The sequence below is a fragment of the Sinocyclocheilus rhinocerous genome, unplaced genomic scaffold, assembly GCF_001515625.1.
Source record: "Sinocyclocheilus rhinocerous isolate Xijiao unplaced genomic scaffold, SAMN03320098_v1.1 scaffold3758, whole genome shotgun sequence".
NCBI classification, from domain to species: Eukaryota; Metazoa; Chordata; class Actinopteri; order Cypriniformes; family Cyprinidae; genus Sinocyclocheilus; species Sinocyclocheilus rhinocerous.
The window spans coordinates 6803-21008 of NW_015634056.1; the positions used below are offsets into that span (position 1 = coordinate 6803).

The window sequence follows — 14206 nt, forward strand, 5'->3', positions numbered from 1 at the left end:
GCCAATCAACTATCGGTGCCGATTAATCGGCAAAACCGATGAATCGGTCGACCTCTAATATACACATTGAATATTGTCTCAAGTTAAAAAAATATGTATATATTATAATCATCTATTTGTTGCATGACCACAAATGACAAAATGTTCATTACCGCATGTCTTTTTATTGCATACAGGTAGACTACTCAAATGAAAGCAAATTAGTTTTTCACTTCTTTAATCATTTAAAGAATCTTCCTGTTTGACTGGTACCTGTGTTATGTGGCAGCGATGGTGGTTCCTCCTCCGAGCCGCAGTAGTATCTGCTGGCAGTCCTGCAGGGATCTGCGGTCTCCGACTCGCTCCAGCGTGCGCTTGGCCTCGGCCAGCAGTCGAGCTCTGTGACCTGGCGGCGTCAGCAGCGGCAGCGGCAGGTGACGACACGCTAGCAGGATAGCATGAGCCCTCTCACGCTCGCCCGGAGCGCAATCACCATCTGCAACACAAACACAGTGTCAGCGCAACATACTCAACACGCAGCAGCAGCTGCTATAGAGAGAGTGTGTGTGTGTGTGTGTGTGTGTGTTTACCTGTGCTGTAGTTGTGTGTTCGGTGTCGCAGCAGCTGGTGTGTGCGTGTTGGACTGGCTCCTGCCATCAGTCGGACCGTCGTCTCGTGTAGGAACAGCTAAAAATCACACACACACACAGTTAATAGCATGCGGAGGTCAAGTGCAGAGGTCAGCTGCAGGCCGGGGTCAAAGGTCACCTTGTGCTGGGCCTGTCTGTGGGCCTGTCCTAGTTTCCGCAGAGAGCTCAGGTCCCTCTGAAATCCAGCCAGCTGGGATCCGGGGGCGGGGCCTGGCTCCCCGTTAGACCCGCCTCCACACTGCCATAGGCTGGTCCTCAGAGTCAGGAGGAGGTCACACACCAGAAGCTCCACCCCCTGAGAGAGTCAGAGAAGATGATTGGACAAAGAGAAACGCCAGTGTGTTTAAGTGCAGTGTAGGGCTGCACGATATTAGAAAAAAACTCAAATTTTTCTGCGATATATATATATATATATATATATATATATATATATATAGCTATATGAAAAAACAAAACAAAAAAAAAACACGCCAGATGACTTGAATAGCTCTATTTGGAAAAAAATATATAATCATTTGGGTGATTGTGTAGGTGAGTAAATCAGCATAGAAAATAAACAAATTACAAACATAGATAAATATAATAGAATAAAAATACAAATTAAATAAACAATGCTTTACATTTTTCAGGTAAGTCTAACAGTACTCAGGTACAGAAATTGAATAATCAAATGTAAAATAACACTGCATAGTTTTCACTGTATAAAATTAAATCTAAAGCTACAAAAGTGATTTTTTCCAAAAGTGGGTGAACCAGAAAGCCTCAGGAATATTAAACTGCTGTGAACCAATATACTATCCATTATATTTCTCAATTGTTTACCTTCACCTAAGCCATAAACAACCGTGTTTACGAGGATACTTGCAGAGACATGCATTTTGACACAGTTTTACGAGTATGTGTCATTTCAGAACGGAATTCAGTGTTCACGTGTATCTGCGTGACTCTCACCGTGTCTACATCAGACGCGAGCGGCGTTGCGTGACGCAACAAAATACAATAGAACCCATTATAATCAGCGCTGTCTACACTGGATGCGGCGTGGCATCCCTCGTTCTTTTTATGACGTACTGACACAAAGTTCAAATGATTAGCAATGGTTGCTTTGTTTCGACAGCTGTCGAGAAAACGATAAGTATAAATCAATTTAATGATCAGTATACTAAACATCGCACATCCTGTGATGTGACTATTGCGGATGCGCACATCGTGATATCGATGCTGAAACGATATATCGTGCAGCCCTAGTGCAGTGTGCAAAAGTGCAGTGTAAGTGTGTTTACCTGTGCTGTAGTTGTGTGTTCGGTGTCGCAGCAGCTGGTGTGTGCGTGTTGGACTGGCTCCTGCCATCAGTCGGACCGTCGTCTCGTGTGGGAACAGCTAAAAATCACACACACACACAGTTAATAGCATGCGGAGGTCAAGTGCAGAGGTCAGCTGCAGGCCGGGGTCAAAGGTCACCTTGTGCTGGGCCTGTCTGTGGGCCTGTCCTAGTTTCCGCAGAGAGCTCAGGTCCCTCTGAAATCCAGCCAGCTGGGATCCGGGGGCGGGGCCTGGCTCCCCGTTAGACCCGCCTCCACACTGCCATAGGCTGGTCCTCAGAGTCAGGAGGAGGTCACACACCAGAAGCTCCACCCCCTGAGAGAGTCAGAGAAGATGATTGGACAAAGAGAAACGCCAGTGTGTTTAAGTGCAGTGTAGGGCTGCACGATATTAGAAAAAAACTCAAATTTTTCTGCGATATATATATATATATATATATATATATATATATATATAGCTATATGAAAAAACAAAACAAAAAAAAAACACGCCAGATGACTTGAATAGCTCTATTTGGAAAAAAATATATAATCATTTGGGTGATTGTGTAGGTGAGTAAATCAGCATAGAAAATAAACAAATTACAAACATAGATAAATATAATAGAATAAAAATACAAATTAAATAAACAATGCTTTACATTTTTAAAGTGTGAGTATGTGTCAGTATGTGTGTGTGAGTGCAGTGTGTGTGAGTGCATGTGTATAAGTGCAGTGAGTGTGTGAGTGCAGTGTGAGTATGTGTGTGAGTATGTGTGTCAGTATGTGTGTGTGAGTGCAGTGTAAATGAGTGCAGTGTGTGTGAGTGCAGTGTGTGTGTGAGTGAGTGCAGTGTGTATAAGTGCAGTGTGTGTTAGTGCATGTGTATAAGTGCAGTGCAGTGAGTGTGTGAGTGCAGTGTGAGTATGTGTGTGAGTATGTGTGTCAGTATGTGTGTGTGAGTGCAGTGTAAATGAGTGCAGTGTGTGTGAGTGCAGTGTGTGTGTGAGTGAGTGCAGTGTGTATAAGTGCAGTGTGTGTTAGTGCATGTGTATAAGTGCAGTGCAGTGAGTGTGTGAGTGCAGTGTGTATAAGCGCAGTGTGTGTGTGTGAGTGCAGTGTGAGTATGTGTGTCAGTATGAGTGTGAGTGCAGTGTGTGTGTGAGTGCAATGTGTATGAGTTCAGTGTGTGTGAGTGCAGTGTGAGTATGTGTGTGAGTGCAGTGTAAATGAGTGCAATGTGTGTGAGTGCAGTGTAAGTGAGTGCAGTGTGTGTGTGTGAGTGCAGTGTGTATAAGTGCAGTGTGTGTGAGTGCATGTGTATAAGTGCAGTGCAGTGAGTGTGTGAGTGCAGTGTGAGTATGTGTGTATGTGTGTGAGTATGTGTGTCAGTATGTGTGTGTGAGTGCAGTGTAAATGAGTGCAGTGTGTGTGAGTGCAGTGTCAGTGAGTGCAGTGTGTATAAGTGCAGTGTGTGTTAGTGCATGTGTATAAGTGCAGTGCAGTGAGTGTGTGAGTACAGTGTGTATAAGTGCAGTGTGTGTGTGTGAGTGCTGTGTAAGTGAGTGAAGTGTGTGTGAGTGCAGTGTGTATAAGTGCAGTGTGTGTGTGAGTGCAGTGTGTATAAGTGCAGTGTGTGTGAGTGCAGTGTAAATGAGTGCAGTGTGTGTGAGTGCATGTGTATAAGTGCAGTGCAGTGAGTGTGTGAGTGCAGTGTGAGTATGTGTGTCAGTGTGTGTGAGTGCAGTGTAAATGAGTGCAGTGTGTGTGAGTGCATGTGTATAAGTGCAGTGCAGTGAGTGTGTGAGTACAGTGTGTATAAGTGCAGTGTGTGTGTGTGAGTGCTGTGTAAGTGAGTGAAGTGTGTGTGAGTGCAGTGTGTATAAGTGCAGTGTGTGTGAGTGCAGTGTAAGTAAGTGCAGTGAGTGTGTGAGTACAGTGTGTGAGTGCAATGTGTATAAGTGCAGTGTGTGTGTGAGTGCAGTGTGAGTATGTGAGTGCAGTGTGTGTGTGAGTGCAATGTGTATAAGTTCAGTGTGTGTGAGTGCATGTGTATAAGTGCAGTGAGTGTGTAAGTGCAGTGTGTGTGTGAGTGCAGTGTGTATAAGCGCAGTGTGTGTGTGTGAGTGCAATGGGTATGAGTTCAGTGTGTGTGAGGGCAGTGTATGTGTGTCAGTATGAGTGTGAGTGCAGTGTGTATAAGCGCAGTGTGTGTGTGTGAGTGCAATGGGTATGAGTTCAGTGTGTGTGAGGGCAGTGTATGTGTGTCAGTATGAGTGTGAGTGCAGTGTGTGTGTGAGTGCAATGTGTATGAGTGCAGTGTGTATGAGTGCAGTGTGAGTGTGTGTATGTAAGTATATGAGTGTGTGAGTGCAGTGTATAAGTTCAGTGTGTGTGAGTGCAGTGTGAGTGTGTGTATGTAAGTGTATAAATGTGTGTAGGTGCAGTACAGGTGTGTACCTTGTGCAGCCAGGTGTTGTTGTGCGACTGACACACACTGAAGTGCAGGTGCGCGCTGGCACGCTGGCAGTGACTGAGGCAGCTGACAACTCCCTCGCTCTTCTGCGGACTCACACTCATCTGCACAGCCTTACACAGTGCCAGCACGGCCTTCGGCAGCGGGTGACTGACACACACACACACACGCGTGCTGTTAGACTGGAGATTCGTGACTATGAACACACACTCAGACGGGTAAACACTCACTCCAGCGTGTGCAGTGCTCTGGGCATCCGCTCTGCCTCTGCCAGCAGTGACCTCACCAACGCATCATCACCTTGCAGCCAATGAACCGCAGCCTTCAGCACCGACGCCCACCAGCGGCACACGGAGTCCCTGACTGCAGAGACGAGACACAACACGTCAGCGTGTGAGGACGCATTAACACACCACTGAGGCACTGACACACACCTAGCATTGAGCTCTGATTGGCCAGCGCAGGGAAGGGGGCGGTGGAGGGGGCGGAGTCTTCAGTACAGCTGTTCAACAGCTGCAGAAACTCCAAAACACCCGTGAACTCCCTGCAGGAGACATGACAGGAACACACTTTTAGAATAGAAGAATTACTAGTTATTAGAATTATTTTAATCAGAAAAATTGTGATCTGATTTGTTTCATTCCACTTGCTGATGTAGTTAGTTGTGGACCCTGTGCGTTTTTTACCCATCGTGTGTTTTTGTGAACAGGTCTGTGTGTGTGTGTTTTACCCAGCGTCCTCTGTGTGTTTGCTGCTCTGCGGCTCGATCAGCGTGTGCACTGCTCTCTCCAGGAGTTTCTCACAGAAGCAGCGGTGCAGCTGTGCGATGGGATCCGCTAGAGACACACACACGTGTTAGTCCTGCATCTGGACACTCAGACAGCCATCGAGTGGTCCGTCAGTCTTACCTTGATCTCTCTGAGACGTGAAGATCTGCTCGCTGCTCTCCGCCCTCACTGACCAATCACAGCTCAGGAAGAACTGGCGGCCCAGCGGCGTGAAGATACAGCGCAGGCAGTCTGGGAGGGGCTTGGAGTCTGACTGACAGGCCAGAGCCTCAGCACAGCTCAGCAGGTAACCCTGACACACAGACAGCAGGTTTGTGAGGGTGTGTGTGGTGTTTACATGTGTGTTATGAGTGTGTGTGTGATGCTCACGGGCAGACAGGTGAGGTGTTTCCCCAGCGCAGCTCTCAGACTGATGGCTGCCGTCACAAAGATCTGGATCCGCTGAGAGACTAGTATCTTCCCCTCCGCGCTGTCGCTCAGATTCACAGCGCTCAGAGACACACACACACCCCAGAGCGGCCGCCGCTCCAGCTTACCTGAAACACACACACACTAACATTATAACACACACACACACACTATAACACACACACACGCACGCACACACACACACACACACACACACACACACACACACACACACATGTGAGCTGTAGCTGGTTGAGTTGGTGATACACCAGCGCGGCATCGCGTGAGCTGGTCTGTGACTCCTCCCCCTCGTGTCTTCCTCCAACCAGACGAACTAGCCAGCCCAGGGGGGCGGGTTTCCGCAGCCAGTAGCGAATCAGGTTCCAGGAGAGCGAGCAGATGAGGTCAAGGGTGGAGGAGGGCAGCACTCTGGACAAGACGGACAGACAGGTGTGCAGACTGACTGCGGCTGCCGCGTAATCGCCCTGAGACACACGCACAACACATGATCATCAACTCTATAGTGCGTGTGTGTGTGTGTGTGTGTGTGTATGTTTGTGTGTTTACCCGGTACAGCTGCAGGTCGGCCTGTTTCCTGTGTCTCCAGAAGCGCACTGACGTGGGCGAGTGAAGGGACGTGACCGGCTCCCACAGGTACAGCACACGGACACACCCCCAGACCACGCCCACTCCGCTCAATACCCACACCAGGAACCACGGCAACACGCACCACAGCCACGTCCCTGACAGATGGATGGACACACACGTGACATTAGCGTCATAGGGGATCACTCAGTCGTGTGATGATTGTGTGAGCGGGTCACGTGACTCACCGAAGCGCTGCGTCTGCGCGGGCAGAGAGAAGAGCGAGCGCGAGGATCCGTGCGCAGCCGCCAGCCCGGTGCTCTCCTCGGACCCCAGCAGAGACGGAAGAGGGTTGAGCGACAGACAGAGGAAGGTGAGCGTGCAGAGCAGCAGACGCGAGCGGTCCAGCACTCCCACTGACGATGGTGAGTCCGGCTCGCTCTTCACCTGAAACACACACACGCGGATCAGACTGACGCCCGCACTCTGATTTGAATATGAAGTGAGGGGGCGGAGCCTGTGTTCTAATTTAAATCTGAAGTGAGGGGGTGGACCTTGTGAACAAATACTTAAACTCAAATGGATACCTGGACAATTTTGAATCTGATTTCCGACCGCATCACAGCACAAAGACAGCGCTCATTAAGATAATAAATGATATTCGCTTAAATTCTGATTCTGGCAAAATATCAGTGCTGGTACTACTAGATCTCAGTGCTACGTTTGACACTGTCGATCATAACATACTACTAGAGAGACTGGAAAACTGGGTCGGGCTTTCTGGGATGGTAATCAAATGGTTCAGGTCATACTTAGAAGGGAGAGGTTATTATGTGAGTATAGGAAAGCATAAGTCTAAGTGGACGGAGTCCCACAAGGCTCAATTCTTGCACCGCTCTTGTTTAGCCCGTATATGCACCCTCTAAGTCAAATAATCACAAAGATGCACAAATTAGATGCATTAAATAAATGCCTGATATGAAGTTTATGCAGCTTGGCTCGAAGAAATAGAGACCAACTCAGGGAGTCATGTAAAATAATCCGTCAAGTCCTGTCCTAATAAAGACGTAACTTTGCCTGAATTAAATAATATGCAGCCATGAATGAGCGCATGTTGGAAATAAAAGCGCTGAATATAATTCGCTCTCTGTTGTCTATGTTCATCGTTAGTCTCGTGAAGTCGGAGTCCCATAGGGTACTCTGATTTGAATATGAAGTGGGGGGTGGAGCCTGTACTCTGATTTGAATATGAAGTGAGGGGGTGGAGTCTGTACTCTGATTTGAATATGAAGTGAGGTGGTGGAGTCTGTGCTCTAGTTTGAATATGAAGTGAGGGGGTGGAGCCTGTGTTCTAACGTAAATATGAAGTGAGGGGGTGGAGTCTGTACGTTGATTTGAATATGAAGTGAGGGGGTGGAGTCTGTACTCTGATTTGAATATGAAGTGAGGTGGTGGAGTATGCGCTCTAGTTTGAATATGAAGTGAGGGGGTGGAGTCTGCGCTCTAATGTAAATATGAAGTGAGGGGTGGACCCTGTGTTCTAATGTAAATATGAAGTGAGGGGGTGGAGTCTTTGCTCTGATTTGAATATGATGTGAGGTGGTGGAGTCTGTGCTCTAGTTTGAATATGAAGTGAGGGGGTGGAGTCTGCGCTCTAGTTTGAATATGAAGTGAGGGGGTGGAGTCTGCGCTCTAATGTAAATATGAAGTGAGGGGGTGGAGCCTGTGTTCTAATGTAAATATTAAGTGAGGGGGTGGAGTCTGTACTCTGATTTGAATATGATGTGAGGTGGTGGAGTCTGTGCTCTAGTTTGAATATGAAGTGAGGGGGTGGAGTCTGTGCTCTGGTGTAAATATGAAGTGAGGGTGTGGTTTAGATTATCATTTGAGGTGGTGGAGTCTGTGCTCTGTTTTAAAAATTAACTGAGGGGGCAGGGCCTGTGTCTCTCACCATCTCGTGCTCCAGCAGCGGGCTGCCCGGCTCCGAGTCGATGCAGAAGGGCGAGAGCTGAGGGGGAGAGCTGGAGCCCGAATCTGACGGAGGAGGAGAAATAAAGACCATCTCCGGCTTCAGATCCACATCATCAGAGAGACACACCATCTCTATGAGAGAGACAGATAAACACAGGACGCAATCGTCAAATCCAGCCATCAAAATAAAGTTTAGTGTACAAAAAAACTTAAAAAAAAGATACAAATAAAGCTAATTTCGGATAGATAAATCAAAAATGCGTTCATGTGAAGGGGTAGGGGTGTCTCTATTCTCTTTTTTTGTTGGAGGGGTAGGGGTAGAGGGAAGGGCCAGATAGCCCTTCAAACGAAGATTTTTCGTTACGTTAGCATTATGTCACGTAAAGCATTAACGTTACTGACTGCACAATAGTGCCAGAACATATTTTCATGTCTGATCAGGGCAGTAACCACCATAGACACTGAGGGGGCTAGTCCCCCCAATAATTAGAGATCGCTAAACCCTTTTCTTAAATGCAATGTAAAGTCACTTGCCCAATGCATAAATGAGAAGGTAAATGCATTAATTTTATACATTACTTATTAAATATTTATAAATTAACAAAGCAGAAGTAGGGATGTACAATTAATCAAAGTCAAATTATAATACAAATATTAGTAAAATACATTTATAATAATATATAATAATAATAAAAATAATAATATTATTTAATATTACAAGATTTTTATCCATGTTTTAATTTTAATATAATTAATACAGCTCCGTTGTCCAGCATTTTATTTGATTACATTTTAAAATATTAATTAAATTGTTCAGTTTTATGCATTTGTTATCCATCATTTTTAATAATACATTTGTATTAAATCATTAACACAGAATCCAGAAAATCCTTGTGATTATTAAAATTTAATTTATTTAATTTAATGAATTTACCTTTATAATGAAATTGGAAATTAAAAAAATAAAAACAACAGAATTTCAGAAAAAGGAATTTGGGGAGGAAAAAAAATCAGATTTCATAGGGCCTTATTATTATTAAAATTGTAATACATTACACAATTCTTAAAAATACTATTAAACAGTGAATTTTAGAAAAAAACAAAGCTGAATTTGGGGAGAAGCAGCAAAGCCGGGGATGTCATGTGACTCACTGTTCTTGTGATTGGCCATCTTGAGCGTCAGGTTCTCCTGCCGGAGCTTATGGTTCACCTGCTGCAGGTATTTGATGTAGTCGATGGCTTTAAGCAGAACGCCAGACTTGTGCATCTGTCAATCACATCAAACAGACTGTCAGACAGTCACCTGGGCTCCACACGTCCCAGCATGCAATGCGGTGCACACACCTTGGCGTCGCTGCCCATCACGAGGTTGCGCAGCTCCAGGATTTTGTCATTGATGGACGATCGGTAGCGTTTCTCGATGACGTTGTGTGTCGTCCGTCTCTCGCCCTCCTTCACGACTCCTCCCGTTCCCGCGGTAACGGCCGCGCCTTGCTCCATGCCCACCCTGGCCCCGCCCCCCGTGTGGGCGGTGCCCGAGGAGAGCTGCTTGATTGGCAGCTTGTCTCCGCCTCCCATCACCATGGGAACAGTGGTCAGAATGTTGCTGCCCATCAGCGTCTGTGAAAGAGAGCCACGACATTCAGAACCATCAACAGAACGATATTCTGACATGAAAGGGATTTAGATAGATAGATAGATAGATAGATAGATGATAGATAGATAGATAGCGGTTTAACTTAAATCTGATAAGACATCTGTAATATGGTTTGTTAAAAATAGCAACACGTAAAACAGACAGGGTTGGGCTAATGTACGTTTCTGTTGATGGGTGCACATTCTGGCTTGCCAGTAAATTACAACAACAGCGATAAAAAAAAAAAGTGGACAAACCTGTCACTCTTGTTCAATGTATGCTGGAATATGAGCAGTCATTTATGCCGTCATCACCCGGGTGCTGATAGAGTGTGCGCGCAGGTGAGACCTGAACAGCACACCTTGCTATCTGTGTTTAAACTAAACTCATTTAAGCTTTGCCAGTTTAAATATTAAAGAGCCAGAAGACGCGAGCTCGCGCACGCAGTGAGATCTCTGTGTGTGCGCTCATCCGAAGTATGCAAACCCGCGCACAAATATTAAGCTCTCTTTGAAGTATTGTGATTGAATGGACAAATTCACACAAAAATTATGTCAAAATGCCCATCTTGGTGAGTATCCTAGCAGACATAGTCGGTTGAGCGTACAGTATCAGTGCATTCTCTTAAAGTGACAGCACTTTCTTAATATTAATCAAACAACAACAACATGGAAATCACTCACTGCTCTTGACTGAATAACTTTTGTAACTTTAATAAGGATTAATCTTTCATTTATACAGTCAAATATGCAATGTTATTTTACGTTTGATTACTTTATTCAATTTCTGTACCTAAAAACTAATGATAGACCTACCTAAAAAACCTGAAAAGCACTGTTTATTTTATTTGTAGTTTGCTCTATTGTATTTATTTGAGCTGTTGCTTGTAGTTAGATTATTTGTTCTGATCTTCATTATTTTATACCATATAGGAAATTAGTTTTCACAACGCATATAACACAAAGACAACAGAACAATACACATGAACGTATCACAGTACAATCAACACAATCACAAGACATGTCACCACAAAAAATAATAATTTAAATGAACATGCAAAAATATTCTCTGCATGAGTATGTCTGATTTTCCACTAAATGATCATAAAATAAAAAAAAGTTATTGTCTTATAAAGGTATTTTGAGATACTAATTTTTAAAAATATTTATAATTATATATAAATATTTGTATATTTATTTACATTGATTTTTTATATCTTTTAAATCAATATTATTTAAATACAATTAAAAAAAATTATTTATTATTTTATCAGCAGCAAAGGCTAATATCATAGCAAATTCAGAGTAGAAGAAATTAAAATTATCATTATAATGATATAACTTTAATAAATAAATGTATATGTAATAATTAAAAATATACTCTTATAAAAATATTAAATTTTTATTTATTAGAAAATCTAAACATTTCCCAGAAATATTTTTTTAAATCACTGCTAGATTTATCTATCTATCTATCTATCTATCTATCTATCTATCTATCTATCTATCTATCTATCTATCTATCTATCATCTGACTATTTATATCTTGAAGTTGATGTAGAGGGACAGTAATTAGTGGATGAAGATGCCAATCAATTAATTAATATAGAGGATGATGTTAAATTATTTGAAATTCAGGAAGTGGATCAATCTGTAATTATGAGAATTATTAATGAATTAAATACTACATATTCTAAAGATATATATAATCTTGACACTGCCTTTTTTTTTTAAAAATGGAAGTGTTTTAGTTAAGCCCCTTACCCATCTTATTAATCTTTCTATCAGAACTGGGCAGTTCCCTGATAGTTGGAAAAAAGCATTGGTAAAGCCTATTTTCAAATCTGGGAATTCAGATGATATAATTAACTACAAAGAGATTATGCCTTAAAGACTTTTCTTAAAACTAGACATGAAATAGACTTGCAGTTGTTTAAAGGACTAAGAAATAAAGTAATTAAGGACTTTCGTACTTCAAAATCAAATTATTACATTCACATATTATCTGAAGCTAAGGGAAATGGTAATATAATATGGAAACAAATTAACAGTTTAATAAAACCAAAAAGTAAAGTTCAGGATAAATATATTCTTAAAGTTGGAGATGAACTTGTTCATGACTCAAAAAGAATTGCAAATATATTTAATGATTTTTTTTATTCAATCAGTAAAAGATCTTGCATCTAATTTTTCTGAAGTTGAAGTTGAGGGACAGTACTTAGTGGATGAAGATGCCAATCAATTTGAGAATATAGAGGATGATGTTAAATTATTTGAAATTCAGGAAGTGGATCAATCTGTAATTATGAGAATTATTAATGAATTAAATACTACATATTCTAAAGATATATATAATCTTGACACTGCCTTTTTTTTTTAAAAATGGAAGTGTTTTAGTTAAGCCCCTTACCCATCTTATTAATCTTTCTATCAGAACTGGGCAGTTCCCTGATAGTTGGAAAAAAGCATTGGTAAAGCCTATTTTCAAATCTGGGAATTCAGATGATATAATTAACTAATCTTGGTTGATACATCAACAAACCTGTTGTCATGTTTAGTGCATTTATATTATAAATTTGTGTACTACTTGTTTATTGTAATTGTAATTTATAAAAGCCCTCCTAGGGACAAGTGTTGCAAATTAGCTTCGGCTACAAGCACTATGGTACATGCATGGGATGATTGTTTTTTACTTTTTCATCTATGTTTATTGTATCTGTCCCTAACAAATAAAACATTAATAATAATAATCTATCTATCTATCTATCTGTCTATCGTCTGACTATTTCTATCTATCTATCTATCTATCTACTGACTATTTCTATCTATCTATCTATCTACCTATCTATCTAGAACATCTAAGCATTTAATGAAATTTAATAGTAAAATGTTATATTAAAAGAAATTAATTTTTAACAACATAAGCTGCAATGGCTGTTTTGAGTAGACATTAAAATAATCATAATAACAAACATCAATGACTAAAATGACATACCATTATTTAACAATATTTAACATTTTAACAATCTAAAAAATAAAGCAACTATATGAGCTCTTTCAGTTTAATATTTGTCAGAAAATCACACATTTTCCCCAACTCTGCATTAGTTAATGAAACTGCTCTATGATGTTTCTGTCAGGGTATCCCGACTGTAGTGTGTGTGAGTGACGTACAGGAACCTGCAGTGCGGTGGTCTGGATGGGTGCCGTGAGCGTGGTGATGCCCGGCGTGTTCTGGACAGTCGACAGCACCTGCGTCCCGTCCGGTTTGAGTGTGGTCAGAACCAGAGAGTCCGTCTTCAGGATCTGCGGCTGGTGCAGCAGCACCTGACGGCCAATCAGAGCGCAGCGTCACACAAGACATCATACGCCACACTAATGACAGACTGCAGTGAGCGTGTGTGTGAGACGTACAGGCACCTGCTGCGATATGGTGTGGACCGGCGCGGTGGACAGCGTCTGGAAGGTCTGACCGGATGGAGTCAGCAGCCGCTGGTGCTGGATGGTCATCTGCTGGACCTGCGGTGACGTCATGATGCTCTGCATCTGCGGCTGGAGGACTGAGAGAGACACAGCTGCGTGAGAGCGTGTGTGTGTGTGTGTGTGTATATATAGTGAGTGTGTGTGCGAGTCCTCACCCTGGAAACCGGCGCCGGGGTTCTGCTGGCAGATCACCTGGTTCTGTATGAATCTGTGTGTCGGCGTGGCGGTCGGCGCGATCATCACCGTCTGCGGATGCGCCAGCGTCTGCATAGGGAACGCCTGCGTCTGCACCTGCGGACAGCCAATCAGAGCATGGCATGAGAAGTGACTGAGTCAAATCAAAACACAGGAGAAATCACAGAATCCAGACGTAAAAATTAGGTGTGGTCAGAATGTGAGGGGGTGTGGTCACATGTAAGGGGGTGTGGTCAGAGAGTGAGGGGCATGTCAATGTGAAGTGTTGTCATGTGTAAGGGGTGTGGTCAGGCTCACCTGTGTGATTGGCATGTGTGATGATTTGTGTTTAGAGTGTAAGGGGGTGTGGTCAGAGAGTGAGGGGCGTGTCAATGTGAGGTATTGTCATGTTTAAGGGGGTGTGGTCAGGGAGTGAGAGGGTGTGGTCAGGTTTACTTGAGTGATCGACTGTATATGATGATTTGTGTTTAGAGTGTAAGGAGGTGTGGTCAGAGAGTGAGAGGCGTGTCAGTGTGAGGTGTTGTCATGTGTAAGGGGTTCTGCGGATGCGCCAGCGTCTGCATGGGGAACGCCTGCGTCTGCACCTGCGGACAGCCAATCAGAGCATGGCGTGAGGAGTGACTGAGTCAAATCAAAACACAGGAGAAATCACAGAATCCAGACGTAAAAATGAGGTGTGGTCAGAATGTGAGGGGGTGTGGTCAGAGAGTGAGGGGCGTGTCAATGTGAGGTGTT

General features: G+C 43.3%; 1 protein-coding gene and 1 long non-coding RNA gene across 5 annotated transcripts in view; one reads left to right on the forward strand and one right to left on the reverse strand.

The window, feature by feature from the left end:
* Positions 1–252: 252 nt before the first annotated feature.
* The window catches only part of LOC107745393 (sterol regulatory element-binding protein 2-like), a 20065-nt gene continuing 6111 nt past the window's right edge, over positions 253–14206 (reverse strand). Inside the window, exons 3-18 of one of the 4 annotated variants that reach the window (XM_016559258.1) lie at positions 13432–13567; positions 13214–13353; positions 12968–13120; positions 9503–9778; positions 9311–9425; positions 8139–8290; positions 6436–6634; positions 6170–6345; positions 5838–6087; positions 5564–5730; positions 5315–5486; positions 5137–5242; positions 4841–4950; positions 4637–4769; positions 4391–4556; positions 2009–2267 (exon numbers count right to left, since the gene is read on the reverse strand). In XM_016559258.1, the coding sequence (XP_016414744.1) occupies positions 2010–2267; positions 4391–4556; positions 4637–4769; positions 4841–4950; positions 5137–5242; positions 5315–5486; positions 5564–5730; positions 5838–6087; positions 6170–6345; positions 6436–6634; positions 8139–8290; positions 9311–9425; positions 9503–9778; positions 12968–13120; positions 13214–13353; positions 13432–13567 (2709 nt within the window). In that variant the 3' untranslated portion in view covers position 2009. Of the gene's footprint in view, positions 476–569; positions 667–2008; positions 2268–4390; positions 4557–4636; positions 4770–4840; positions 4951–5136; positions 5243–5314; positions 5487–5563; positions 5731–5837; positions 6088–6169; positions 6346–6435; positions 6635–8138; positions 8291–9310; positions 9426–9502; positions 9779–12967; positions 13121–13207; positions 13354–13431; positions 13568–14206 lie in introns of those variants that run through there. The other 3 variants (XM_016559256.1, XM_016559259.1, XM_016559257.1) reach the window with 3 other exon arrangements.
* On the forward strand, positions 13669–14176 carry LOC107745395 (uncharacterized). Its single transcript, XR_001640594.1, has 3 exons — positions 13669–13827; positions 13867–14007; positions 14146–14176. It is a non-coding gene; the product is annotated as an uncharacterized LOC107745395 (long non-coding RNA).